The 25082-nt window shown below is 60.0% G+C and overlaps 1 protein-coding gene across 3 annotated transcripts; it reads right to left on the bottom strand.

Moving 5' to 3' along the window:
* Positions 1-15579: 15579 nt before the first annotated feature.
* Plpp2 (phospholipid phosphatase 2) lies at positions 15580-21602 on the bottom strand. 3 transcript variants are annotated; one of them, XM_077106060.1, is made up of 6 exons: positions 21464-21602; positions 19523-19674; positions 19134-19411; positions 17044-17101; positions 16628-16804; positions 15580-16514 (listed from the first exon to the last, which is right to left on the bottom strand). In XM_077106060.1, exons 1-6 carry the CDS (start codon positions 21513-21515, stop codon positions 16368-16370), a joined length of 864 nt encoding a protein of 287 aa, XP_076962175.1. In that variant the 5' UTR covers positions 21516-21602; the 3' UTR covers positions 15580-16367. The 3 variants fall into 3 exon arrangements, with proteins under 3 accessions (XP_076962175.1, XP_076962181.1, XP_076962184.1); XM_077106066.1 differs by having other exon boundaries at positions 19134-19324; XM_077106069.1 differs by having other exon boundaries at positions 21505-21583.
* Positions 21603-25082: the final 3480 nt, after the last annotated feature.

Below are 25082 nucleotides of genomic sequence, written 5' to 3'. Positions count from 1 at the left end.
GTGCACAGGTGGAGGGAAGGAGGCCAGCAGTGGAACACTCCCTCTCTAGGGAGCCCCTCACTGTAGAGAACTCACAGGGAGGAGTGTGGCCTTGTGCACAGGTGGAGGGAGGGAGGCCAGCAGTGGAACACTCCCTCTCTAGGGAGACCTTCACTGTACAGAACTCACAGGGAGGAGTGTGGCCTTGTGCACAGGTGGAGGGAAGGAGGCCAGCAGTGGAACACTCCCTCTCTAGGGAGACCCTCACTGTACAGAACTCACAGGGAGGAGTGTGGCCTTGTGCACAGGTGGAGGGAAGGAGGCCAGCAGTGGAACACTCCCTCTCTAGGGAGACCCTCACTGTACAGAACTCACAGGGAGGAGTGTGGCCTTGTGCACAGGTGGAGGGAAGGAGGCCAGCAGTGGAACACTCCCTCTCTAGGGAGACCCTCACTGTACAGAACTCACAAGGAGGAGTGTGGCCTTGTGCACAGGTGGAGGGAAGGAGGCCAGCAGTGGAACACTCCCTCTCTAGGGAGACCCTCACTGTACAGAACTCACAGGGAGGAGTGTGGCCTTGTGCACAGGTGGAGGGAAGGAGGCCAGCAGTGGAACACTCCCTCTCTAGGGAGACCCTCACTGTACAGAACTCACAAGGAGGAGTGTGGCCTTGTGCACAGGTGGAGGGAAGGAGGCCAGCAGTGGAACACTCCCTCTCTAGGGAGACCCTCACTGTACAGAACTCACAGGGAGGAGTGTGGCCTTGTGCACAGGTGGAGGGAAGGAGGCCAGCAGTGGAACACTCCCTCTCTAGGGAGACCCTCACTGTACAGAACTCACAGGGAGGAGTGTGGCCTTGTGCACAGGTGGAGGGAAGGAGGCCAGCAGTGGAACACTCCCTCTCTAGGGAGACCCTCACTGTACAGAACTCACAAGGAGGAGTGTGGCCTTGTGCACAGGTGGAGGGAAGGAGGCCAGCAGTGGAACACTCCCTCTCTAGGGAGACCCTCACTGTACAGAACTCACAGGGAGGAGTGTGGCCTTGTGCACAGGAGGAGGGAAGGAGGCCAGCAGTGGAACACTCCCTCTCTAGGGAGACCCTCACTGTACAGAACTCACAGGGAGGAGTGTGGCCTTGTGCACAGGTGGAGGTAAGGAGGCCAGCAGTGGAACACTCCCTCTCTAGGGAGACCCTCACTGTGCAGAACTCGCAGGGAGGAGTGTGGCCTTGTGCACAGGTGGAGGGAAGGAGGACAGCAGTGGACCACTCCCTCTCTAGGGGGACCCTCACTGTGCAGAACTCACAGGGAGGAGTGTGGCCTTGTGCACAGGAGGAGGGAAGGAGGCCAGCAGTGGAACACTCCCTCTCTAGGGAGACCCTCACTGTACAGAACTCACAGGGAGGAGTGTGGCCTTGTGCACAGGTGGAGGGAAGGAGACCAGCAGTGGAACACTCCCTCTCTAGGGAGACCCTCACTGTACAGAACTCACAGGGAGGAGTGTGGCCTTGTGCACAGGTGGAGGGAAGGAGACCAGCAGTGGAACACTCCCTCTCTAGGGAGACCCTCACTGTGCAGAACTCACAGGGAGGAGTGTGGCCTTGTGCACAGGTGGAGGGAAGGAGGCCAGCAGTGGAACACTCCCTCTCTAGGGAGCCCCTCACTGTGCAGAACTCACAGGGAGGAGTGTGGCCTTGTGCACAGGTGGAGGGAAGGAGGCCAGCAGTGGAACACTCCCTCTCTAGGGAGGACCTTCACTGTACAGAACTCACAGGGAGGAGTGTGGCCTTGTGCACAGGTGGAGGGAAGGTGGCCAGCAGTGGAACACTCCCTCTCTAGGGAGACCCTCACTGTACAGAACTCACAGGGAGGAGTGTGGCCTTGTGCACAGGTGGAGGGAAGGAGGCCAGCAGTGGAACACTCCCTCTCTAGGGAGACCCTCACTGTAGAGAACTCACAGGGAGGAGTGTGGCCTTAGGCATAGGTGGAGGGAAGGAGGCCAGCAGTGGAACACTCCCTCTCTAGGGAGACCCTCACTGTACAGAACTCACAGGGAGGAGTGTGGCCCTGTGCACAGGTGGAGGGAAGGAGGCCAGCAGTGGAACACTCCCTCTCTAGGGAGACCCTCACTGTACAGAACTCACAGGGAGGAGTGTGGCCTTGTGCACAGGTGGAGGGAAGGAGGCCAGCAGTGGAACACTCCCTCTCTAGGGAGACCTTCACTGTACAGAACTCACAGGGAGGAGTGTGGCCCTGTGCACAGGTGGAGGGAAGGAGGCCAGCAGTGGAACACTCCCTCTCTAGGGGACCCTCACTGTAGAGAACTCACAGGGAGGAGTGTGGCCTTGTGCACAGGTGGAGGGAAGGAGGCCAGCAGTGGAACACTCCCTCTCTAGGGAGACCCTCACTGTAGAGAACTCACAGGGAGGAGTGTGGCCTTGTGCACAGGTGGAGGGAAGGAGGCCAGCAGTGGAACACTCCCTCTCTAGGGAGACCCTCACTGTACAGAACTCACAGGGAGGAGTGTGGCCCTGTGCACAGGTGGAGGGAAGGAGGCCAGCAGTGGAACACTCCCTCTCTAGGGAGACCCTCACTGTACAGAACTCACAGGGAGGAGTGTGGCCTTGTGCACAGGTGGAGGGAAGGAGGCCAGCAGTGGAACACTCCCTCTCTAGGGAGACCCTCACTGTACAGAACTCACAGGGAGGAGTGTGGCCCTGTGCACAGGTGGAGGGAAGGAGGCCAGCAGTGGAACACTCCCTCTCTAGGGAGACCCTCACTGTACAGAACTCACAGGGAGGAGTGTGGCCTTGGGCACAGGAGGAGGGAAGGAGGCCAGCAGTGGAACACTCCCTCTCTAGGGAGACCCTCACTGTACAGAACTCACAGGGAGGAGTGTGGCCTTGTGCACAGGTGGAGGGAAGGAGGCAGCAGTGGAACACTCCCTCTCTAGGGAGACCCTCACTGTACAGAACTCACAGGGAGGAGTGTGGCCTTGTGCACAGGTGGAGGGAAGGTGGCCAGCAGTGGAACACTCCCTCTCTAGGGAGACCCTCACTGTGCAGAACTCACAGAGAGGAGTGTGGCCTTGGGCACAGGTGGAGGGAAGGAGGCCAGCAGTGGAACACTCCCTCTCTAGGGAGACCCTCACTGTACAGAACTCACAGGGAGGAGTGTGGCCTTGTGCACAGGTGGAGGGAAGGAGGCCAGCAGTGGAACACTCCCTCTCTAGGGAGACCCTCACTGTAGAGAACTCACAGGGAGGAGTGTGGCCTTGTGCACAGGTGGAGGGAAGGAGGCCAGCAGTGGAACACTCCCTCTCTAGGGAGACCCTCACTGTACAGAACTCACAGGGAGGAGTGTGGCCTTGTGCACAGGTGGAGGGAAGGTGGCCAGCAGTGGAACACTCCCTCTCTAGGGAGACCCTCAATGTGCAGAACTCACAGGGAGGAGTGTGGCCTTGTGCACAGGTGGAGGGAAGGAGGCCAGCAGTGGAACACTCTCTCTCTAGGGAGCCCCTCACTGTGCAGAACTCACAGGGAGGAGTGTGGCCTTGGGCACAGGTGGAGGGAAGGAGGCCAGCAGTGGAACACTCCCTCTCTAGGGAGCCCCTCACTGTGCAGAACTCACAGGGAGGAGTGTGGCCTTGTGCACAGGTGGAGGGAAGGAGGCCAGCAGTGGAACACTCCCTCTCTAGGGAGCCCCTCACTGTGCAGAACTCACAGGGAGGAGTGTGGCCTTGTGCACAGGTGGAGGGAAGGAGGCCAGCAGTGGAACACGCCCTCTCTAGGGAGACCTTCACTGTACAGAACTCACAGGGAGGAGTGTGGCCTTGTGCACAGGTGGAGGGAAGGTGGCCAGCAGTGGAACACTCCCTCTCTAGGGAGACCCTCACTGTACAGAACTCACAGGGAGGAGTGTGGCCTTGTGCACAGGTGGAGGGAAGGAGGCCAGCAGTGGAACACTCCCTCTCTAGGGAGACCCTCACTGTAGAGAACTCACAGGGAGGAGTGTGGCCTTAGGCACAGGTGGAGGGAAGGAGGCCAGCAGTGGAACACTCCCTCTCTAGGGAGACCCTCACTGTACAGAACTCACAGGGAGGAGTGTGGCCCTGTGCACAGGTGGAGGGAAGGAGGCCAGCAGTGGAACACTCCCTCTCTAGGGAGACCCTCACTGTAGAGAACTCACAGGGAGGAGTGTGGCCTTGTGCACAGGTGGAGGGAAGGAGGCCAGGAGTGGAACACTCCCTCTCTAGGGGGACCCTCACTGTAGAGAACTCACAGGGAGGAGTGTGGCCTTGTGCACAGGTGGAGGGAAGGAGGCCAGCAGTGGAACACTCCCTCTCTAGGGAGACCCTCACTGTAGAGAACTCACAGGGAGGAGTGTGGCCTTGTGCACAGGTGGAGGGAAGGAGGCCAGCAGTGGAACACTCCCTCTCTAGGGAGACCCTCACTGTACAGAACTCACAGGGAGGAGTGTGGCCCTGTGCACAGGTGGAGGGAAGGAGGCCAGCAGTGGAACACTCCCTCTCTAGGGAGACCCTCACTGTACAGAACTCACAGGGAGGAGTGTGGCCTTGTGCACAGGTGGAGGGAAGGAGGCCAGCAGTGGAACACTCCCTCTCTAGGGAGACCCTCACTGTACAGAACTCACAGGGAGGAGTGTGGCCCTGTGCACAGGTGGAGGGAAGGAGGCCAGCAGTGGAACACTCCCTCTCTAGGGAGACCCTCACTGTACAGAACTCACAGGGAGGAGTGTGGCCTTGGGCACAGGAGGAGGGAAGGAGGCCAGCAGTGGAACACTCCCTCTCTAGGGAGACCCTCACTGTACAGAACTCACAGGGAGGAGTGTGGCCTTGTGCACAGGTGGAGGGAAGGAGGCAGCAGTGGAACACTCCCTCTCTAGGGAGACCCTCACTGTACAGAACTCACAGGGAGGAGTGTGGCCTTGGGCACAGGAGGAGGGAAGGAGGCCAGCAGTGGAACACTCCCTCTCTAGGGAGACCCTCACTGTACAGAACTCACAGGGAGGAGTGTGGCCTTGTGCACAGGTGGAGGGAAGGAGGTAGCAGTGGAACACTCCCTCTCTAGGGAGACCCTCACTGTACAGAACTCACAGGGAGGAGTGTGGCCTTGGGCACAGGTGGAGGGAAGGTGGTCAGCAGTGGAACACTCCCTCTCTAGGGAGACCCTCACTGTAGAGAACTCACAGGGAGGAGTGTGGCCTTGTGCACAGGTGGAGGGAAGGAGGCAGCAGTGGAACACTCCCTCTCTAGGGAGACCCTCACTGTACAGAACTCACAGAAAGGAGTGTGGCCTTGGGCACAGGTGGAGGGAAGGTGGTCAGCAGTGGAACACTCCCTCTCTAGGGAGACCCTCACTGTACAGAACTCACAGGGAGGAGTGTGGCCTTGTGCACAGGTGGAGGGAAGGAGGCAGCAGTGGAACACTCCCTCTCTAGGGAGACCCTCACTGTGCAGAACTCACAGGGAGGAGTGTGGCCTTGGGCACAGGAGGAGGGAAGGAGGCCAGCAGTAGAACACTCCCTCTCTAGGGAGACACTCACTGTAGAGAACTCACAGGGAGGAGTGTGGCCTTGTGCACAGGTGGAGGGAAGGAGGACAGCAGTAGAACACTCCCTCTCTAGGGAGACCTTCACTGTACAGAACTCACAGGGAGGAGTGTGGCCTTGTGCACAGGAGGAGGGAAGGAGGCCAGCAGTGGAACACTCCCTCTCTAGGGAGACCCTCACTGTACAGAACTCACAGGGAGGAGTGTGGCCTTGTGCACAGGTGGAGGGAAGGAGGCCAGCAGTGGAACACTCCCTCTCTAGGGAGACCCTCACTGTGCAGAACTCACAGGGAGGAGTGTGGCCTTGGGCACAGGTGGAGGGAAGGAGGCCAGCAGTGGAACACTCCCTCTCTAGGGAGACCCTCACTGTACAGAACTCACAGGGAGGAGTGTGGCCTTGTGCACAGGAGGAGGGAAGGAGGCCAGCAGTGGAACACTCCCTCTCTAGGGAGACCCTCACTGTACAGAACTCACAGGGAGGAGTGTGGCTTTGTGCACAGGTGGAGGGAAGGAGGCCAGCAGTGGAACACTCCCTCTCTAGGGAGACCCTCACTGTACAGAACTCACAGGGAGGAGTGTGGCCTTGTGCACAGGTGGAGGGAAGGAGGCCAGCAGTGGAACACTCCCTCTCTAGGGAGACCCTCACTGTAGAGAACTCACAGGGAGGAGTGTGGCCTTGTGCACAGGTGGAGGGAAGGAGGCAGCAGTGGAACACTCCCTCTCTAGGGAGACCCTCACTGTACAGAACTCACAGGGAGGAGTGTGGCCTTGTGCACAGGAGGATGGAAGGAGGCCAGCAGTGGAACACTCCCTCTCTAGGGAGACCCTCAGTGTGCAGAACTCACAGGGAGGAGTGTGGCCTTGTGCACAGGTGGAGGGAAGGAGGCCAGCAGTGGAACACTCCCTCTCTAGGGAGACCCTCACTGTAGAGAACTCACAGGGAGGAGTGTGGCCTTGTGCACAGGTGGAGGGAAGGAGGCAGCAGTGGAACACTCCCTCTCTAGGGAGACCCTCACTGTACAGAACTCACAGGGAGGAGTGTGGACTTGTGCACAGGAGGATGGAAGGAGGCCAGCAGTGGAACACTCCCTCTCTAGGGAGACCCTCACTGTACAGAACTCACAGGGAGAGTGTGGCCTTGTGCACAGGAGGATGGAAGGAGGCCAGCAGTGGAACACTCCCTCTCTAGGGAGACCCTCACTGTACAGAACTCACAGGGAGGAGTGTGGCCTTGTGCACAGGTGGAGGGAAGGCAGCCAGCAGTGGAACACTCCCTCTCTAGGGAGACCCTCACTGTACAGAACTCACAGGGAGGAGTGTGGCCTTGGGCACAGGTGGAGGGAAGGAGGCCAGCAGTGGAACACTCCCTCTCTAGGGAGACCTTCACTGTACAGAACTCACAGGGAGGAGTGTGGCCTTGTGCACAGGTGGAGGGAAGGAGGCCAGCAGTGGAACACTCCCTCTCTAGGGAGCCCCTCACTGTGCAGAACTCACAGGGAGGAGTGTGGCCTTGTGCACAGGTGGAGGGAAGGAGGCCAGCAGTGGAACACTCCCTCTCTAGGGACACCCTCACTGTGCAGAACTCACAGGGAGGAGTGTGGCCTTGTGCACAGGTGGAGGGAAGGAGGCCAGCAGTGGAACACTCCCTCTCTAGGGAGACCCTCACTGTACAGAACTCACAGGGAGGAGTGTGGCCTTGTGCACAGGTGGAGGGAAGGCAGCCAGCAGTGGAACACTCCCTCTCTAGGGAGACCCTCACTGTACAGAACTCACAGGGAGGAGTGTGGCCTTGTGCACAGGTGGAGGGAAGGAGGCCAGCAGTGGAACACTCCCTCTCTAGGGAGACCCTCACTGTAGAGAACTCACAGGGAGGAGTGTGGCCTTGTGCACAGGTGGAGGGAAGGCAGCCAGCAGTGGAACACTCCCTCTATAGGGAGACCCTCACTGTACAGAACTCACAGGGAGGAGTGTGGCCTTGTGCACAGGTGGAGGGAAGGAGTCCAGCAGTGGAACACTCCCTCTCTAGGGAGACCCTCACTGTACAGAACTCACAGGGAGGAGTGTGGCCTTGTGCACAGGTGGAGGGAAGGCAGCCAGCAGTGGAACACTCCCTCTCTAGGGAGACCCTCACTGTACAGAACTCACAGGGAGGAGTGTGGCCTTGTGCACAGGTGGAGGGAAGGAGGCCAGCAGTGGAACACTCCCTCTCTAGGGAGACCCTCACTGTACAGAACTCACAGGGAGGAGTGTGGCCTTGGGCACAGGTGGAGGGAAGGAGGCCAGCAGTGGAACACTCTCTCTCTAGGGAGACCCTCACTGTACAGAACTCACAGGGAGGAGTGTGGCCTTGTGCACAGGTGGAGGGAAGGAGGCCAGCAGTGGAACACTCCCTCTCTAGGGAGACCCTCACTGTAGAGAACTCACAGGGAGGAGTGTGGCCTTGTGCACAGGTGGAGGGAAGGCAGCCAGCAGTGGAACACTCCCTCTCTAGGGAGACCCTCACTGTACAGAACTCACAGGGAGGAGTGTGGCCTTGTGCACAGGAGGAGGGAAGGAGGCCAGCAGTGGAACACTCCCTCTCTAGGGAGACCCTCACTGTGCAGAACTCACAGGGAGGAGTGTGGCCTTGTGCACAGGTGGAGGGAAGGAGGCCAGCAGTGGAACACTCCCTCTCTAGGGAGACCCTCACTGTGCAGAACTCACAGGGAGGAGTGTGGCCTTGTGCACAGGTGGAGGGAAGGAGGCCAGCAGTGGAACACTCCCTCTCTAGGGAGACCCTCACTGCACAGAACTCACAGGGAGGAGTGTGGCCTTGTGCACAGGTGGAGGGAAGGAGGCCAGCAGTGGAACACTCCCTCTCTAGGGAGACCCTCACTGTAGAGAACTCACAGGGAGGAGTGTGGCCTTGTGCACAGGTGGAGGGAAGGAGGCCAGCAGTGGAACACTCCCTCTCTAGGGAGACCTTCACTGTAGAGAACTCACAGGGAGGAGTGTGGCCTTGGGCACAGGTGGAGGGAAGGAGGCCAGCAGTGGAACACTCCCTCTCTAGGGAGACCCTCACTGCACAGAACTCACAGGGAGGAGTGTGGCCTTGGGCACAGGTGGAGGGAAGGAGGCCAGCAGTGGAACACTCCCTCTCTAGGGAGACCCTCACTGTACAGAACTCACAGGGAGGAGTGTGGCCTTGGGCACAGGTGGAGGGAAGGAGGCCAGCAGTGGAACACTCCCTCTCTAGGGAGACCCTCACTGTACAGAACTCACAGGGAGGAGTGTGGCCTTGTGCACAGGTGGAGGGAAGGAGGCCAGCAGTGGAACACTCCCTCTCTAGGGAGACCCTCACTGTACAGAACTCACAGGGAGGAGTGTGGCCTTGTGCACAGGTGGAGGGAAGGAGGCCAGCAGTGGAACACTCCCTCTCTAGGGAGACCCTCACTGTACAGAACTCACAGGGAGGAGTGTGGCCTTGGGCACAGGAGGAGGGAAGGAGGTCAGCAGTGGAACACTCCCTCTCTAGGGAGACCCTCACTGCACAGAACTCACAGGGAGGAGTGTGGCCTTGGGCACAGGTGGAGGGAAGGAGGCCAGCAGTGGAACACTCCCTCTCTAGGGAGACCCTCACTGCACAGAACTCACAGGGAGGAGTGTGGCCTTGGGCACAGGTGGAGGGAAGGAGGCCAGCAGTGGAACACTCCCTCTCTAGGGAGACCCTCACTGTAGAGAACTCACAGGGAGGAGTGTGGCCTTGGGCACAGGTGGAGGGAAGGAGGCCAGCAGTGGAACACTCCCTCTCTAGGGAGACCCTCACTGTAGAGAACTCACAGGGAGGAGTGTGGCCTTGTGCACAGGTGGAGGGAAGGAGGCCAGCAGTGGAACACTCCCTCTCTAGGGAGACCCTCACTGTACAGAACTCACAGGGAGGAGTGTGGCCTTGTGCACAGGTGGAGGGAGGGAGGCCAGCAGTGGAACACTCCCTCTCTAGGGAGACCCTCACTGTAGAGAACTCACAGGGAGGAGTGTGGCCTTGTGCACAGGTGGAGGGAAGGAGGCCAGCAGTGGAACACTCCCTCTCTAGGGAGACCCTCACTGTACAGAACTCACAGGGAGGAGTGTGGCCTTGGGCACAGGTGGAGGGAAGGAGGCCAGCAGTGGAACACTCCCTCTCTAGGGAGACCCTCACTGTACAGAACTCACAGGGAGGAGTGTGGCCTTGTGCACAGGAGGAGGGAAGGAGGCCAGCAGTGGAACACTCCCTCTCTAGGGAGACCCTCACTGTACAGAACTCACAGGGAGGAGTGTGGCCTTGTGCACAGGTGGAGGGAAGGAGGCCAGCAGTGGAACACTCCCTCTCTAGGGAGACCCTCACTGTGCAGAACTCACAGGGAGGAGTGTGGCCTTGGGCACAGGTGGAGGGAAGGAGGCCAGCAGTGGAACACTCCCTCTCTAGGGAGACCCTCACTGTAGAGAACTCACAGGGAGGAGTGTGGCCTTGGGCACAGGTGGAGGGAAGGAGGCAGCAGTGGAACACTCCCTCTCTAGGGAGACCTTCACTGTACAGAACTCACAGGGAGGAGTGTGGCCTGTGCACTGGTGGAGGGAAGGAGGCCAGCAGTGGAACACTCCCTCTCTAGGGAGACCCTCACTGTACAGAACACACAGGGAGGAGTGTGGCCTTGGGCACAGGTGGAGGGAAGGAGGCCAGCAGTGGAACACTCCCTCTCTAGGGAGACCCTCACTGTAGAGAACTCACAGGGAGGAGTGTGGCCTTGTGCACAGGTGGAGGGAAAAAGGCAGCAGTGGAACACTCCCTCTCTAGGGAGACCCTCACTGTAGAGAACTCACAGGGAGGAGTGTGGCCTTGTGCACAGGTGGAGGGAAGGAGGCCAGCAGTGGAACACTCCCTCTCTAGGGAGACCCTCACTGTAGAGAACTCACAGGGAGGAGTGTGGCCTTGTGCACAGGTGGAGGGAAAAAGGCAGCAGTGGAACACTCCCTCTCTAGGGAGACCCTCACTGTAGAGAACTCACAGGGAGGAGTGTGGCCTTGTGCACAGGTGGAGGGAAAAAGGCAGCAGTGGAACACTCCCTCTCTAGGGAGACCCTCACTGTACAGAACTCACAGGGAGGAGTGTGGCCTTGGGCACAGGTGGAGGGAAGGAGGCCAGCAGTGGAACACTCCCTCTCTAGGGAGACCCTCACTGTACAGAACTCACAGGGAGGAGTGTGGCCTTGGGCACAGGTGGAGGGAAGGAGCCAGCAGTGGAACACTCCCTCTCTAGGGAGACCCTCACTGTACAGAACTCACAGGGAGGAGTGTGGCCTTGTGCACAGGTGGAGGGAAGGAGGCCAGCAGTGGAACACTCCCTCTCTAGGGAGACCTTCACTGTACAGAACTCACAGGGAGGAGTGTGGCCTTGGGCACAGGTGGAGGGAAGGAGCCAGCAGTGGAACACTCCCTCTCTAGGGAGACCCTCACTGTACAGAACTCACAGGGAGGAGTGTGGCCTTGTGCACAGGTGGAGGGAAGGAGGCCAGCAGTGGAACACTCCCTCTCTAGGGAGACCCTCACTGTAGAGAACTCACAGGGAGGAGTGTGGCCTTGTGCACAGGAGGAGGGAAGGAGGCCAGCAGTGGACCACTCCCTCTCTAGGGAGACCCTCACTGTAGAGAACTCACAGGGAGGAGTGTGGCCTTGTGCACAGGAGGAGGGAAGGAGGCCAGCAGTGGACCACTCCCTCTCTAGGGAGACCCTCACTGTAGAGAACTCACAGGGAGGAGTGTGGCCTTGTGCACAGGTGGAGGGAAGGAGGCCAGCAGTGGAACACTCCCTCTCTAGGGAGACCCTCACTGTACAGAACTCACAGGGAGGAGTGTGGCCTTGTGCACAGGTGGAGGGAAGGAGGCCAGCAGTGGAACACTCCCTCTCTAGGGAGACCCTCACTGTACAGAACTCACAGGGAGGAGTGTGGCCTTGTGCACAGGTGGAGGGAAGGAGGCCAGCAGTGGAACACTCCCTCTCTAGGGAGACCCTCACTGCACAGAACTCACAGGGAGGAGTGTGGCCTTGGGCACAGGTGGAGGGAAGGAGGCCAGCAGTGGAACACTCCCTCTCTAGGGAGACCCTCACTGTACAGAACTCACAGGGAGGAGTGTGGCCTTGGGCACAGGTGGAGGGAAGGAGCCAGCAGTGGAACACTCCCTCTCTAGGGAGACCCTCACTGTACAGAACTCACAGGGAGGAGTGTGGCCTTGTGCACAGGTGGAGGGAAGGAGGCCAGCAGTGGAACACTCCCTCTCTAGGGAGACCTTCACTGTACAGAACTCACAGGGAGGAGTGTGGCCTTGGGCACAGGTGGAGGGAAGGAGCCAGCAGTGGAACACTCCCTCTCTAGGGAGACCCTCACTGTACAGAACTCACAGGGAGGAGTGTGGCCTTGTGCACAGGTGGAGGGAAGGAGGCCAGCAGTGGAACACTCCCTCTCTAGGGAGACCCTCACTGTAGAGAACTCACAGGGAGGAGTGTGGCCTTGTGCACAGGAGGAGGGAAGGAGGCCAGCAGTGGACCACTCCCTCTCTAGGGAGACCCTCACTGTAGAGAACTCACAGGGAGGAGTGTGGCCTTGTGCACAGGAGGAGGGAAGGAGGCCAGCAGTGGACCACTCCCTCTCTAGGGAGACCCTCACTGTAGAGAACTCACAGGGAGGAGTGTGGCCTTGTGCACAGGTGGAGGGAAGGAGGCCAGCAGTGGAACACTCCCTCTCTAGGGAGACCCTCACTGTACAGAACTCACAGGGAGGAGTGTGGCCTTGTGCACAGGTGGAGGGAAGGAGGCCAGCAGTGGAACACTCCCTCTCTAGGGAGACCTTCACTGTACAGAACTCACAGGGAGGAGTGTGGCCTTGTGCACAGGTGGAGGGAAGGAGGCAGCAGTGGAACACTCCCTCTCTAGGGAGACCCTCACTGTACACAACTCACAGGGAGGAGTGTGGCCTTGTGCACAGGTGGAGGGAAGGAGGCCAGCAGTGGAACACTCCCTCTCTAGGGGGACCCTCACTGTACAGAACTCACAGGGAGGAGTGTGGCCTTGTGCACAGGTGGAGGGAAGGAGGCCAGCAGTGGAACACTCCCTCTCTAGGGAGACCCTCACTGTAGAGAACTCACAGGGAGGACTGTGGCCTTGTGCACAGGTGGAGGGAAGGAGGCCAGCAGTGGAACACTCCCTCTCTAGGGAGACCCTCACTGTACAGAACTCACAGGGAGGAGTGTGGCCATGTGCACAGGTGGAGGGAAGGAGGCCAGCAGTGGAACACTCCCTCTCTAGGGAGACCCTCACTGTACAGAACTCACAGGGAGGAGTGTGGCCATGTGCACAGGTGGAGGGAAGGAGGCCAGCAGTGGAACACTCCCTCTCTAGGGAGACCCTCACTGTGCAGAACTCACAGGGAGGAGTGTGGCCTTGTGCACAGGTGGAGGGAAGGAGGCCAGCAGTGGAACACTCCCTCTCTAGGGAGACCCTCACTGTAGAGAACTCACAGGGAGGACTGTGGCCTTGTGCACAGGTGGAGGGAAGGAGGCCAGCAGTGGAACACTCCCTCTCTAGGGAGACCCTCACTGTACAGAACTCACAGGGAGGAGTGTGGCCTTGTGCACAGGTGGAGGGAAGGAGGCCAGCAGTGGAACACTCCCTCTCTAGGGAGACCCTCACTGTACAGAACTCACAGGGAGGAGTGTGGCCTTGTGCACAGGTGGAGGGCAGGAGGCCAGCAGTGGAACACTCCCTCTCTAGGGAGACCCTCACTGTGCAGAACTCACAGGGAGGAGTGTGGCCTTGTGCACAGGTGGAGGGAAGGAGGCCAGCAGTGGAACACTCCCTCTCTAGGGAGACCCTCACTGTACAGAACTCACAGGGAGGAGTGTGGCCTGTGCACAGGTGGAGGGAAGGAGGACAGCAGTGGAACACTCCCTCTCTAGGGAGCCCCTCACTGTACAGAACTCACAGGGAGGAGTGTGGCCTTGTGCACAGGTGGAGGGAAGGAGGCCAGCAGTGGAACACTCCCTCTCTAGGGAGACCCTCACTGTACAGAACTCACAGGGAGGAGTGTGGCCTTGTGCACAGGTGGAGGGAAGGAGGCCAGCAGTGGAACACTCCCTCTCTAGGGAGACCTTTAGTGCCCAGAACTCACAAGCACAACAGAGTGGATGCGCATGGCCTTCAGAGGAGCCAGGAGCCGTTAGGGCCACAGCCCTCTTCTCCACGTCCACAGAACAGACTCCTTTGGGGAACAAGGTGGTGAGAAGGGGTGAGACAGCCAGTCTGTGCATTTCTTAGGGCTGCCATGATTGTATTATAAGCTGCATGGCTTGACTTTATTACCTCAACGTTCTGGAGGCCAGAATTCTGGAATCAGGGCTTCAGCAGAGTGTTTCTCTCTCAGAGCAGCTTGGCAGGGTCCTTCCTCTCCTCCTCAGTCTCTGGTCGTTACTGGAGAGCTTCAGTGTTGCTTGGTTGCAGAAACAGAGGAACAGTTATCGAAGGGTGCCTACTGAGGCCCAGGAGAGAATTCAGAGCCATCCCAACAGGCAGAGACCTGGCAAGGCTCTGGGCTGGAGGAAGCCTCGGTAGGTGAGGAGGTACAGCCAAGGAGTCGGGCAGGGCCACTGATGGAGAGTCTAGGAAGAAGGGTTGGGGTGAGGGTTCTCCTGCCCTAACCCACCCCATAGGACTCCTGGAGAGAGACCAGCCCAGGGGACTAGATGAGGAGCCTGAGCAGAAATGGAGGGTGACCAGACACAGGAAGGGGGCTATGCCTGCTCATGGATGGGCGGGGTGCTGTGCCAGCCCTGGACTTTATCAGAAGTGCACTGATGGGCCCAGGAGAGGGTTCAGGAGCCTGCCAGGAGCCTGGGCAGGAAGAGAAGCTGCTGTTCCCTCCTTTTTTTTTTTTTTTAATGTATTTTGTAGTTGTAGATGGACACAATTCCTTTATTGGAGGTGGGTGGGTACCAGGGATTGATCTCAGGGGCACTTGACCACTGAGCCATATCTCCAGCCCTATTTTCTATTTTATTAGAGACAAGGTGTCACAGAGTTGCTTGGCACCTTGCCACTGCTGAGGCTGGCTTTGAATTCACAATCCTCCTGCCTCAGGAGGATTTTTTTTTTTTTTTAATTGTGGCGCAAGGATGGAACTAGTGCTCACATGTGCTAGGCAAGCGCTCCACCACTAAGTCATAGCCCTGCCCCTGCTGTTCCCTCTTGTTCAGGGAAAGACCTTCTCTCCTTTGAACACGGGCAGTCCACTTCCTCATCCGGTCATCTTCTGTTCATTCAGGACAACTGAATCAACTACTGGGACCTGGGATCAGAGGATACCTACTAGGTGGTGCAGGGAGGCATTTATGAGTAGGAATTTCTATGAAAATTTAAAAACACAGACTCTTACCATAGCTGGAAACCCGGGTCTGTGTGTGGAGGGAAGCAGCTGAGGTCTGAATATTGGCCCGGGGGTGGCAGTGACAACACAACAATGTCCTGCCATGGGGTATGACCATCTCTGGTGACAGCATCAGTGTCCTAGGACCAATGCTAAGCACGGGTTTTCAGAGCCACCACAGCAGAGGGGGTGTTCTGAGCAGCCCCGCTGCACCTCTCCCACCTGCTTTCTACCCCACGTGATCTGTGGGCCCACCGTGACCTCCCCCAGATGTCTCCAGCCTGGACTCATCCCAGGCACTGAGTCCCGTCACCCGCCTGCTGGTCCCGGGCACCCAGCTCCTTGGCCCTGGATGCGACTGGGAACCAAGCTCCAAGTTCCCAGGGTCCACTGGCACCAGGAGACGGCCATGGGCCACAGATGACCCCTTTGGGACTAGGGCAGGGTGGAGGGGATCATCCGTCTCAGCACTGGTGTGCCCACCCCACAACAGATGAGAAATAGAGCAGGTTCCAAGTGCAGACAGAACATCAGCAGACACTTGGAAATAAAGCACCCATCACAAAGACATATTTGGTAAAAAACAAAATTTATGTACCAGTCTCCCACTGAAAAGGCCAGCCCAGAAAGTTCTGAAATGGCTTAGAGGCACCAGCCTAGCATCAGGCTTCAGAACTGGCTGTGTCGGCAGAGGGTCAGGACGGCAGGGCTCAGGCCAGAGTCCCGTGGGGGCCCGGGGAAGGCATGGACGGTGCTTCCTACAGGGCCTGGAACCCAGGTCTGTGCAGGAGCGAAGGGTGTTGCTGGTTGGGCAGTGCAGAAGGCAGGACCCCCATCACATGTGGAGGGACTCTGAAGCCTTGGGGGCATACACAGTGTTGAGGAGGGGAAAGGGCAGGACTCAGGAAGGGGAGTGAGTCTGGCTGGTCTTTCAGGCCACCAAGGCCACCATGGCCCAGGTGCCTGGCTGTGCACTAGGGGTGTGCTTTCCCTCAATGCATTCAACCTGCTGTCTCCACCCAGACCTCCTCCCTGCTGCAGCCCTGGGGTCCTCCGGCCCTCTGGCAGGCCCTCTGGTCATGAGATAACTCTGTGCGCTGGCCAGAGAGAAGCAGGAAGCCTGGCAGCAAGGCCCTCAACAAATGCCTGCTTTATTAGAAACCCACGTGCACCCCACCACGAAGCACGGGGTGCCTGGCTCCCAGGCCCTTCCCCACCCCACATAGAGGGGCTCCCCAAGGAGCGGCGAGGGCAGCCCACAGGACACCGGGCCCCCAGGGGCACTGCTTGCCACTGGCAGTAGCTGGGAACCTGGGGCCTGTCTGGGTCCTTCTGCTGACCAGGGCGCAGGGCATAGCTGGCCCACAGACGGTCCCTGGAGGTCCTGGCTCAGGAGGAGGAGACCGGGTAGCCGCGGTGGTTGTGCGAGGCCTCGCCGACCGTCAGCGTCAGGGACAGGCTGGGCTTGCGCTCCGCCGCCGCCTCCAGGCAGGGCCGCAGGGGTCGCGCTTTGAAGAAGTCTGAGACGTACCGGACCTGAGCGGGCGGAAGAGCAGGGTCGAGGGTGGCGGTAGGGTCCCAGGGAGGGTGGGGGGAGGGTCTGGGGGAGGCCCCGAGGAAGCGCCCGGGTGGGTGGGGCTGGGACTCACAGTGAGGCCGGCCACCAGCGCCCCCTGCAGGAGGCCGACGAGGACGTCGCTCCAGTGGTGCTTGTGGTCAGACACGCGGGTGTAGCCCACGTACAGGGCGAAGGCCACCAAGAAGAACTGCACGGTGGGCCGCAGCAGCCGCGCCCACTTCCCGCGGAGCCGCGCCTGCACATACAGCTGCGGCGGGAGCGCGTCAGCGGGGCCCAGGCCCGCGCGGCTCGGCCAGGGCAGGGGCACCTGGAGCCCCAGCAAGCCCAGCCGGTGCGGCCACTCGGGGCTCTGGGGCCAGGGTAGGGGCTCAGGAACCCCGAGCCCCACGGGCAAACCCACCTGCACCTCCTCCACCTCCCTGAGGGCAGTGGGAGAGGCCGTGCCCTGGCCTCCCCACACCAGTGGGCAGAGAAAGAGAAACTCACCGCCAAGAACAGCATACAGTACATCCCGAAGGAGGAGTGTCCAGAGTAGAAAGAGAGCCTGGGAAGGAGCGTCAGCAGGGTTGGTGGGGGCGGCCACCTGGCGGCCAGCGCTGTGTCAGCCAGCCAGCCCACTGCTGTGCCAGCCAGCCTGCCCAGGATGTCTCCAAGGGGGTAGGGCCCGGGCTGGGCCTGCAGCCTCCAACACCACAGTGACACAGCGGGACCAGTCTGCCACCCCAGGGCCCAGGCAGGCAAAGCCAGGTCTATGCCCATGTCCCCTTCAGGACATTTCCACGTCTGGAACCTGAGGGAAGAGCCATGCTTTCTACCAACTCCAGACCCAGCACAGGCATGGAGGGACTGGCAGGAAGGCCATCATGCCCTGCTGGGGAGCTCTGAAGCAGATCAAAAGCTTGTGGCAACCAGAGGGCTCAGCCACACAATCAGTTCTGCACTACTGTGTCACACACCAGGACAGCACAGGCTGGGACAGTGGCACCGAACTCCCATGGGGACCTGCCACTCATGCCATCTGGTGCCTGCAGGAGGGTCTGGCTTCCCTCCACCTCATGCAAGGCCTTAACCACTACTGCAGGGCTATGGACAGGAACTGAGGCTGAGGAGAGGCCAGCCAAAAGCTAGGAGGACAGGGGCCACCAGGCAGAGGGCCCAGGCACTCTGCTTGGGACGAGAAGCTGGGCCAAGGCCACATGCCCCCCATGCAAACACTGGGCAGTTGTCCTTGTTCCAGGAGTTCAGGAAATCTGTGTCTGTGGCTGGGGTGCAGCTGGGGTGCAGCACCACGAGACCCTGAGCCAACCCCAGCACCGCCAAGTAAACCAGAGGAATCTACATCTGATGGCCACCTGTCCTGAGCTAACCGGCCAGGACTTCACAGCCACATGAGACTAAACCCGCTCAGAAACATCACTGCAGGCAGAAAGCACAGACGCAGGGAGAGATGCAGGACCTCCTTCCAGAACGTCCCACACGCCCCGTCTCCACAAAACACCGACAGGCACACAGGGGCTTCCGCCAACACAAGGGCAAAGCTACTTGAAGCGTCCCTGAGGTAGACACAGGACATCCGGTAGACCATGTTCAGAACTCAGCATCTGGCCTTAAATGTAAAGTGGGGTGAGGGAAAGGCTGCTGGAGGGAAAGAGCAATGGAAAGCTACAAGCAGGTAATCAGAGTGTCCAAACCCATTGCCCTTGGGGGCTGGGGCTGAGGCTCAGTTGGTAGAGTGTTTGCCTTCCATGCACAAGGCCCTGGGTTCCATCCCCAGCACCACAAAAAAAATACATAAATAAAATAACAAAAAAAAAAAAAAAACCTCACTGCACTTGACAAACAGGACTTGCCAAACTGTACCCCAAAACCCCCAGCCACCTGAGCCAAGGAAGGGGGCAGCACAGGTGCATTTAATGACCCAACAGGGGGCAGCAACACCCAGGCCCTCGGGAAGACTGTGTACCCCACAGTATTTGGCCAGTGAGGAACCAGGGGATGGACTCTGGGCACAAAATGCCGACTGTCCCTGACCACCAGGTGCCCAACCCTGCAGGACTGTCAGTGGAAAGTCTGGCTTTCTCTGGGCTTCTGTCTCAGCGCGTCCTTTGGGTGAGCTTGTTTCTCACGCGAAGGACACCCTCAGAAGACAAGTCCCTGGGTAAGTCACCTGACCCGTGGCCAGAGCTGAGAGGACCCAGGACCATGTCTCCACCAGAGCAGAGCTGAATCCAGGAGGACAAATGACGAAATGAAAACCAGCATCCCAAATGAAGAACGTCCCTCAGCCAAGATGGGATCAGGGCACGGCATGATGGCCAGGCAGAGTGGCCACACCAGCCCAGGAGAGGGAGCACGGAGCACGAGCGAAGGGCGCAAGACGCAGCAACCTCCAGGCAGTCTGGGGGACTCAGCAAGCCACAGAGACACAGGTGACCAAACTGTCCAGACACAGTCACAAGAACCTTAAGAGCGGCAAGAGGGACGCCCGAGTGCCCGGCAGACAAAGGCAAGGCCAGAGGCAGCAGGAGGCTGGGGCAGAGGGCTGAAGGGAGCACCCGCTCGCAGCCTGCGCCTACCTGGCCTCGGTGACGTTGGCAGGGCTCCCCCTGCACACCCTCTCCAGCTGCACATAGACGGAGCAGTTGACCCGGCTCCAGTCTGGGTCGCAGACGGCCAAGAAGTTGGGGCGCAGACGACCGATCATGTACTTGGCCAGGTCTGTCAAGGACTGGCTCACGGCTGCCCCAAACAAGAAGGTGCCCAGCACCTTGTAGAGGGCAGCCACATAGTTGTTGAAGTCAGAGCGGGAATAGAGGCGATCAGTGTACACCAGGTAGGCTTCCCCAGCTGAGACCTGGCAGAGAGCAGAGGAGGGCCACAGAGCCAGGTCTGGGCCAGCCCCAGGCACCCCACACCCTCAGGTGGCTCTGCTCAGCCCCAGCCACTCCAGACCCTTCAGCCTTACCAGGATGACAGTGGCTGTGATGGTGACCCCGGCCATAAGCCCATGGGTGATGGTGTCCGGGCGGTAGGGGTATCGGATGGAGTCATCTCCGCAGTAGAACCCTCGCTTGTACGGGGTGTTCACCAGGGTCAGGATGGCGAAGGGCAGAGAGGCTGGAGAGGCCAGGGAGGGACATGGAGCCCTGCCGTGGACACTGCTTGGGCCTCTCCACAACCCTCCAGTGGGGAACCTGCACCACCAGAGTCCCGACTCTCCCTGGGCCACTGGCGGCCCTCCCAGTGCTTGTCCACCCCAGCTCTGCTGTCCACCGTCCACACATCCACCTTACTGCCCTCCTGACCACCCACCCCGGGTCACTGTCACAGGAGGAAACGCCCACTCTTCCCGTTTCCTGTCCCCTGTGGAAGCAGTCATTTATGTGACATGAAAACTGGACATCCATCTGCTGTTGCGTTCAGGGCTGGATGTGGCCAAGCAGGGCTGGAGAGCCACCACAGCCCAGGACACAGCAAGCAAGGGGCACAGCCCAGGCCCTTTGCCCAGGCAGCCATGACTTCTCTACCTACATGTCGGCTGAGACCAAGACATGCCCAGCTCTGTCCAGGAGTCGCCTTACCAGAGATGGCCCCAAAGCCAAGGGAGGCCTGCAGACAGCAGCCGGCCACAGAGCTGGGCAGAGGGCAGCGCCCTCCCCAATGGCGGCTCCAGGGACAAGCCCAGGCAGGGTGCCCTTTGCCCCCAGCAGGGAGCTGGGTGTGAGTGGGTGCGGCTCTCTGGGTCTTGAAGGCCAGAAGGCAGGAGCCACACTCCCCACAAGCCGACCTGGGGACCTCCCTGGGAACACTCCAGGGAGGAGACCAGAGGTCCAGAGGCAGCCGCCCTGTGGGAAAGGGCAGTGTACCAGCTCACCCAGGAGGCCTGCGGGAGCCCAAGACAGGGTGGGGGGCACAGGGACAAGCACCCCAGGCCAGAGGCCCTGCCCACAACCCAATGGGCCTGGGATGGAGCCCAGACCAGCAGCCCTGCCCCGGCCCCTTCTGCTGGGAGATTCAAGAGCAGTCCCCAGGGCTGGGTTCAGGGCACTGGAATCTGGCCCAGACAGGGCCTCCTCTTCATCTGGGCATCTCCAGAGCCTCTCTGGCCTCCTCTGCTCCATACCTCTACCACCTACACCTGTGCTGTCTGAACTGTTTACAAACTCAGGCTTCTTAGGAGGGAACTAACTGCCCGGGCCACTGCTCTGGCACACTGCAGCAATGTACAACTGACTTTCAGCGCTGCCCTGCTGCTGTGTGACTCCACCAGGTGGTCCAACCTCTCTGGGCCCAGGCTGCTTGGTCGGAAAGGTGTAAATTATTTGCAGGTCCCTTGATGCCTAACATACAGTAAGCACCACACATCTGTTTAAACAAACAACACATGCACTCAGAAAACAGTACCCAAGGCTAGCAGATGATGAGCCAAGGGACTTACTGCTGTTACCTGACCCACTCTAGAGAGGGTGGGCCTGGCCTCCCCAGCAGAATCAGAAGCCAGACGGGAAGGAAGACGGCCAATGAGGCCAAGCGCCGGCCCCCGCGGGGGCAGCAGCATTCCGGGGGCCATTGTCCACTGGGCCCCAGGGCAACACTCGGCCTTTGTTCCCGGGACCTGGGCCGGGGCGGGCGGGGCCTCGAGACGCGCCCTCCCCCAGCGCAGCCCGCAAACCGGCCCGGCAGGTTAGGCTCCGCGCGGGAGGCCCGGCCGCAGCGCGGCAGCCCGGGGCGGCTGGTCAGCCTCTGGGGCCCGAGGGCAAGAGCTATGGATCTCGTCTGCGTCAGGACGGCAGGCTCGGCGGGTCCGGGGTCCCCCCGCCCGCCGGCGCCCCCTTGCCCCGCGCAGGATCTTGCGGCCGGGGGCGTGTCCGCCCGGGGTCCCCACACCTGGGCCCGCGGCTCTTACCGACCAACACGCACAGCACGTCGAGCAGCACGAAGACCCACCTCCGCTCCATGTCGCCCCCGTCCGGGCCGTGCCCGCGACCCCCGGAGCGCGTCCCAGCGCGTCCCGTCGCGTCCCAGGGCCGCAGGGTCACATGGCCGCGGAGCCGCCCCGGCGGAGGGGAGGGGCGGGGGCGGGGCGGTGACGGGGGGCGGAGCGGGGCGGTGACAGCAGGAGGGGCGGCGGGGCGGCCGGGGAATGCGGCAGTGCAGGGACCGGGGCACGCGTGCGGGGTGCGCGGGAGGGAACGGGGTGAGGAGCGCAGAGCAGAGGGGTCTCCGAGCTGAGAAAGGCCGCTGGACGCTCAGGGACAGCGGGCTCGAGGGCACGCAGGTGTTCCCCAGGGCGTCCTCCAGGGCAAGGGCGGCCTAACCCTAGGCAGAGTTTGGGTGCCCAGAGGCTGCAGATACGGGGTGTGGACAGCTCGGAGCCCACCCCGAAGGACACGTGCTCTGGGCTTCGCCGAGCCACACTTTACTCTGCGGGGAAGGGCACCGGTGCTGGACACCCTGAGCCCTGCAAAACCAGGAAGTACTGGGTGGGTGGTGTTCTGGCTCGGTCTCAGGTGTCACTTCTTTCTAAAACTGTGATCCTGGAGTGCTTGGGGTACCTGGCAGGTGGGAAGGTCCAGTTCCTCCAACACCCAGTTCTGTGGGTGGAAAGATCTGGATGCACCCCTTGGCACACTGCTGTCCCCACTCCACGGAAGGGCACAGAGAGATGCCCAGAGGTCAAAACTTTGATGAAGGGAGCAGGGCCTGCCCTGCATCCACACAGATCCAGGGAACCCTGGGACACGGGTGCCTGGTAGGTGGTGGCCTGAGGGACCAGTGGCAAAAGCGTTCAGTGTCTAACATCCACCTTGGACCCTTTTGTCTGGGACCACCTGGAAAGCTGTCTTGACTCTTTCCAGCAGGTGAACTGGTCACTTGAGGCTCACAGTGAGAGTGCCAGGTCTGGGACTTGAATCCTGGGTGCTCTGCTGCCTTGACCACCAAGGTCATGCTCCTGAGCACCAGCAGCCCCTCCCTCAACAATCTCAACAGCCTCAAGCCGGCAGCCCGGGTCCAGAGGAGGGCAGCGTGGCCCAAGTTCAAGCAGCTGGGCTGGACTGCACTCAGAGCCCCCTCAGCCCACTTCCCGCATATACCTGGGGTGGAGGTGGTCCTGGGGAATCCTGAGAGCACCCAGGTGGACAAGGCACAGCTGCCCTGTGGGAGTGAGGGAAGGTCCAGAGCCCAACTTTGCCCAGTCAGTTTAACTGGGTCCACCAGCAGGGCAGGGTGAGTTTCAAGTGCAGCCCCAGCTCCAGGTTCTCTGCAGCATCTGGGGAGGCATGTAAGGGCGCCCAGAGCCCCCAGACCCACTGCACACCAGGGCAGCCAGGTCTGACCCTCTGTGCATGAAGATGTCCCTTGCTGCACGGTCGTCATGAGTGGGTTTCAGATCCAAGCCACCCAGGAGGGCTTGGGCTCTGCCCACCTGGCACAGGGCAGGGGCCCCACCCCATCACGGCCCATTTGTCGGTCATGCCCACAGAGCCATGGATTCTACTGTGAGAATCTCCCCCAACGTGAAACCCTGGGCCAGGCATAACTGTGATATCCATGTGGCTGGCACCGTTACAGCCCCCAACTCTGCTACCTAGGACAGGGCCCTCGGGACGTCCAGACGCCCTTCCCCACTTCCTGCTGAGGGAAGGGGTAGCAGCTGCTCAGGGGCTGCTGGCAGAGGCTTCAGGGCAAGTGGGGCAGGGAGGGTAGACCACAAGTCCTTCCTCTTGGTTCAGGATTTGGGTCAGTCCTTAAAACCCTGGGCAGGGTCAGGATTAAAACCTGGTGGGGACAGCAAAAATCAGGATTAGGGTTTGGATTTGGGTCAAGGTTCCTACATCTGTTACCTGGGGTTATCCACACCTTGAGGAGCTACTTCCTTAGAGTTCTCACACCCAGAACAGACTGCCAGCCCCAGCTGCCCAGTCCCCCTCACAGGGAGGCCCTGAGGGGAGAAGACTGGGCTGGAAGTCAGGCCTCCCTCACCTGCAGATGGAGACCTGGAAGGGAGGGACGGGTGGTCCAAGAGAAGGCTAGTTCCGGGGGCCTGGTGGTTCCCAAGTGATGGAGCTCAGTGCCACCTATGCCCACTCAGGGCCTCACTGTACCTTACAGCCTCCAGACTGCTGTGGGGATGGAGCGCCCAGGCAGTGTGTGGAGGGCCTGGCACTCAGTAGGTGCCAACCAAGTGCAGACCGCACTCTACCTGCACCCTCCTCTCTTGGTGAAGTTGCACACCAAAGTCAGGGTTACAAGATTCCCTACCTCCCAGGGCCATGGAGGCCACAGGTTAGAGCCGGGGGGCTGCCAACAGGACTCAAAAGACAGTTGGTGGGCAGGCAAAGCTCCGAGGAGCTGGTGTGGGAATAGGTCTCGGTGTGCTGGATCTCCTCTGCCCAACTTTGGACCCCACGGCTTGCAGCAGGCACACTGGGAAGCACTGTGGCAAGGCCCAGGAGGCAGACAACAGGGCTGGGGGATGTGAGGACACCTTCAGAATGTCCTGCCTTCAGACCCAGGGCCCAGCGCCAGTGTCCCTGGGTCCCAGAACTGCACAGTGCCACAATCCCTGGAGAGCCCCCTAAGGTAGGACCACACCTCAGAGTCAGGGATGGGGTGAGCTTCAGGGTCCTGGGTGAAGGCACCTCGGCCACACCCAACTCACGCAGACACGTGGCCACAGGCTTGCGCCTGGTCCCCTGTGGGCCCAGACACACCACACAGGCTGTGCCTGTGCACAACAGCACCGGGAGGGCAAGGCCACACACAGCAGAGGCCTGGCAGCACTCAGAAATGAGGAAGTGAGCAGCAGGAGCTGAGTGGAGCCTGAGGCTGCAGGGCCACTGGACTGAGCGATCACCAGACCATGAGACAGGAGACAGGTACCTCAGCAGTGTAGTGGCAGCCCAGTCCAGCCCATTCACACTCTCCAGGCCCACCCCTGCCGCAAGCCTAATCAGGACAGCAGAAGCCATCAGCAAAGCACAACACAGGACCCACAGGCTGAAGACCCAGCTCCTGAGGCCACTGTGCTCAAGGGTTAAGGGCCTTCTGGTGACCCTCCTGGTGCCTCCCCAGGTGCCAGCTCCTCCAATGTGGGGGACAATCCCCAATGTGCCCTGTGGGCCTTGTTTCCAACTCTCCCCTGCACAGGAGTGACTCCTGACTCTGCAGTCCCATGGGACACCTTGGGCTAGCTGTGACTGGAGCACCTGTGCCTGCAGGGCAGGACCAGGGACACCCTCTGCAGGAAACAGGCACTGACATTCCCAAGGCACTTGACGGGCTGTATTCAAATACAGTATAGGGCTGGGGACGTGGCTCAGAGGTAGCACGCGTGAGGCCCTGGGTTCTGTCCTCAGCACCACATTAAAAAACAAAATAAAGGTGTTGTGTCCACCTACAACTAAATAAATAAGTGTTGTTTTGTTTGTTTTAAATATAGTATGACAACACGAATCTGAATCCTAGCAGGGCAACAACCATTTTTTAGTATACGTATATCCCAATATTATATGGGATACACT

Source organism: Callospermophilus lateralis, chromosome 1 (genome assembly GCF_048772815.1).
Source record: "Callospermophilus lateralis isolate mCalLat2 chromosome 1, mCalLat2.hap1, whole genome shotgun sequence".
Lineage (NCBI taxonomy): Eukaryota > Metazoa > Chordata > Mammalia > Rodentia > Sciuridae > Callospermophilus > Callospermophilus lateralis.
Note: the sequence above shows the minus strand (reverse complement) of the source record. Positions and strands in the feature narration are given on the sequence as shown.

Bases quoted from the DNA above. Each gene is read 5' to 3' on its own strand.
- Plpp2 (XM_077106060.1), bottom strand. From the start codon at position 21,515: ATGGAGCGGAGGTGGGTCTTCGTGCTGCTCGACGTGCTGTGCGTGTTG. The intron at 16,805-17,043 runs GTGAGTTTCTCT...CTCCCGCCGCAG, and splicing joins ACTGTATGCTGTTCTTGGCG to CTGTATGTGCAGGCGCGGCT. The intron at 16,515-16,627 runs GTGAGTCCCAGC...CCGCCCGCTCAG, and splicing joins CGCTGGTGGCCGGCCTCACT to GTCCGGTACGTCTCAGACTT.